The 3,425-nt window shown below is 39.0% G+C and overlaps 1 protein-coding gene across 8 annotated transcripts in view; it reads left to right on the forward strand.

The window, feature by feature from the left end:
- The window catches only part of LOC119323297, a 7,843-nt gene extending 4,424 nt beyond the window's left edge, over positions 1-3,419 (forward strand). Inside the window, exons 1-5 of one of the 8 annotated variants that reach the window (XR_005156201.1) lie at positions 7-957; positions 1,058-1,113; positions 1,210-1,312; positions 2,841-3,023; positions 3,234-3,419. Coding sequence is in view for 2 of the 8 variants with exons in the window: in XM_037596907.1 (XP_037452804.1) it covers positions 714-957; positions 1,052-1,113; positions 1,210-1,312; positions 3,234-3,238 (414 nt within the window). In the remaining 6 variants the exon portion in view is untranslated. Of the gene's footprint in view, positions 1-6; positions 1,114-1,209; positions 1,313-2,840; positions 3,024-3,233 lie in introns of those variants that run through there. The other 7 variants (XR_005156204.1, XR_005156203.1, XR_005156202.1 and 4 more) reach the window with 7 other exon arrangements.
- The last annotated feature ends 6 nt before the right edge of the window (positions 3,420-3,425 follow it).

Below are 3,425 nucleotides of genomic sequence, written 5' to 3' on the forward strand. Positions count from 1 at the left end.
AGAGAGAGAGAGAGAGAGAGAGAGAGATGAACACCGCCAACTATGCATGGTGCATACAATTTAAGCGAGAGAATCAACAACTCAAAGAACGAAATAAACTACTGATGCAAGTTTGAAGCCTGACCACTGAAAGAATTAGAACTTCCCACAGGTTAGTGGACGCATAACACGATATCGTCTATGCAAAAGAAGAAATACGTACAATATTAGTAGATTCGCCCAAGTAAATTCAGTATATAATTTTAACATTATATTTTCATAATACGGTCACACAAATGATAGTAGTATGTATCTGCATTCATTCAGATAGCCCACAAGATTGAGCAGAGCAATATTAATGTACTGTGGAACACACCAAACCTTTTTTTTTAACTCTGTGGAACATACTGATGGTAACCAATTGATACAGTATACGGTATATAATGGTGAGTTAAGCCAATCTCGCTAGATAATGCTCTAGCCAAGAACCACATGCACAGGCCATTCTTCATCTCTCTACTCAAAAACTATACATTTAGATACATTATAACTGGGCACTCTAGGCAACCTCTCACGCCCTCATCATTCTGGAACGTCAGATTTCGTGTCCTGATCATTGTCGGCCGTTTGATGCGCTTTCTCTGTTCGCGTGGGCTGCTCCTGGGTCCTAGGGCCGCTACACCCGAAACAAAATCGGAGTCCTCCCATTCACTACAGGGTTTCCGATCTCACGTATGGGCAATCGTGATATGCGCTGGGAATTTCATCCCGTTCCACCCGACCTCTTGCCAATCACCCCGCGAAGGTTGCGCCGCCTCGTTTTCGCCAAGCCGCCATCCTACTTCTCATGTCCTTACCAGGGAGGAACTCCTCTCTCAGATTGGTTGAGGCGGTGCACCAATGAGGCCGAACCGGATTTTTTTTTCCTTCGTGTCGTGCCGCCGCTGGATCCAACCTCGCTTGAGCACCCCGCCGGAGGTATGGAGAGTTCCTCCCCGATCCACCACTCAAAACCGAGTCGGGACACGACGAGAAGGATGTGTTGTCGCCCTCAATCTCTTTTTGTTCAAAGACACAGGTGACCGGTGGCAGAGTTACCATGGCGAGGTTCCAGTCGTCCACGATGAGATTTCTGTGAGTTTTTCATGGATTTAATTTCGAGCTTCAATCCCCCTTTATTTGTTTTGGGTTTGCTGGAATTTAGTTTGGCACAAAACTCCTTGTATGTAGAAGATTTCATTGGTGTCCCGTGCGCCGACGAGCGACCAGAGGCAAGCGGAAGAGGGAGGTTCTTTGATGGCAAGAGGAGCAATGGCGGCAGCCTATCTTCCTGGTTAAGTCTTCACGTTGTTTGTTTTCTTTAAACAATTCAGACTTTGATTACCTTAACCATATGTTGATGTGCATATTATGTGTTTGATGCTTTGCCCAAAAATAACCATGCACTCGATGGGCATTATTTTGTGTGTGTGAGGAGTAATGAATGGAATCATTATAGTAGATGCCATCAATTGTCTCTAAATAATGTTGTAGGTACAAATGTGTTAGCTCAAAACTGATCAGAACTGACCACTTTCCAGTATTTGGATCGGCAGTTTGGGAATATATGAGGCATTGGCAAAATCTGACCATCCTCTTTAATCACAATGGAGGCATATTTTATAATAACTCGTTCTTTGGTTGCATGTTTTAGTTAAATATATAGTTCATCTGATTAGCATTTAAAGAAGAGTCAATTACACTGGTGGTGCTACAACTTGATGTAAACGGTCACTTTGGTGCTAGAAGTTGTGGTGTACATTGAAGTGGTGCAAAAACTTGGCATTAACGTGCAAATACGGTGCTTACCTCATTTATGTACGAAGTAGATGCTGACTAGGCGCATGAGGCCCGCTGTCAGCCACTTGACCAGAGAGATGGGGCATGTGACCTGATTTTTTGAAAAACACCCTTGAAATATTTTTTCAATCCCTTAAAACCACTGCACCCCTTAAGTTTTCTATGGCCAGTACGGGTAAAAACGTAATATGTATTCCTAATCGCAGCGCGGGCGGAGGTTAAATGGGCTGCAGATCTTGCGGCTTCTTCTGCACTTGTTATTTTTTATTTTCCTGTAGAAAGTATTGGAATTATAAGTGTTTTAAAAAATCTCAATTATAATCTCAGTAATAAACATAACGAACGAATATTTTTGTTTATAAATTATTTTGAATAAATTATTTTATAAAATTGTTCAAATATTATTTAAAAAATACTTATGAATTATAATAGTGTTTTCATAATTTATAATTAAAGAAATATAAACTACAATTCATAAAATTATTTTAGGTATACAGAATTTTAATAATTATATGCACATTTGTATAGTTCAATGTTTTTATAACTACAAATAATGATAATTTATAATTTAAACTGCTCATATGAATATTCATTTTCTACAATTTAAATATAAGCCGTGACTGTATAATATTTATGTATTCATTGAATATTTTAATTTTATTAAATGTCCATATTAACTAAATATTTTTTATATCATGCAAGGATGTATATTTAAATGTTATTATTTACTAATAATCATTTTCATGTATAATATTTGTATCACACAAATATTTGAACATATTTTTTATTAATTATGTTTTACAAATAAATTTTAAAAAGGAACAGGTGTAGAATGGGCCGCACTATGTGCAGCCCACAAAAGCTCCTCATGCTGCCAGTTTAGTATGCGTATAGCCTTCTTATCCGAATTAAACAAGAGATCTTGTTGGCGTACTGGTTAGTCGTTTTGTGGCTTGTTGTCGGACATGGCTTTGAGTCCAGGCAGCCTCACTTTTGATTTAATTTTCACTCTTGTCTGACAGGTGGGACCCACTCATAGAGGTGAAAAAATGCCACTCTCCCACGTTAACATGGGGCTTTTTTGTGAAAATATATATTTCGAGGGTGTTTTCCAAAAAATCAGGCCACACACCCATTCTCCGTAGTGCAGCGGCTGACAGTGGGGCCCACGCGCCTAGTCAGCACCTACTCCGTACATAAACGAGGTAAGCACCGTATTTGCACGTTAATGCCAAGTTTTTGCACCACTTCAATGTACACCACAATTTCTAGCATCAAAGTGACCGTTTACGCCAAGTTGTAGCATCATCGGTGTAATTGACTCTTTAAAGAAATATTCAGTACTTGGAGTAGTACTAATTCTTCACTTCAATTGCAACGTCCCTGACTGAAGTTCATCCATGGTTACTGAACAGGTTAATGCCCTTCCTGCCAAGATACACCATCGATTACTTATCGATTGATGTCATCCACCATGCAAGCACAATTGATTTTATTTTCTTTTGAAAGAAACTGGGAGTTGTGCACATCCAGCATAGGTAAGCCTTCTATATTATTCTTTGTGGAACTTGAATGGTATTTACACAACAAAGTGAAATATAAAGGAC

The sequence above is a fragment of the Triticum dicoccoides genome, chromosome 6B (assembly GCF_002162155.2).
Source record: "Triticum dicoccoides isolate Atlit2015 ecotype Zavitan chromosome 6B, WEW_v2.0, whole genome shotgun sequence".
NCBI lineage: Eukaryota > Viridiplantae > Streptophyta > Magnoliopsida > Poales > Poaceae > Triticum > Triticum dicoccoides.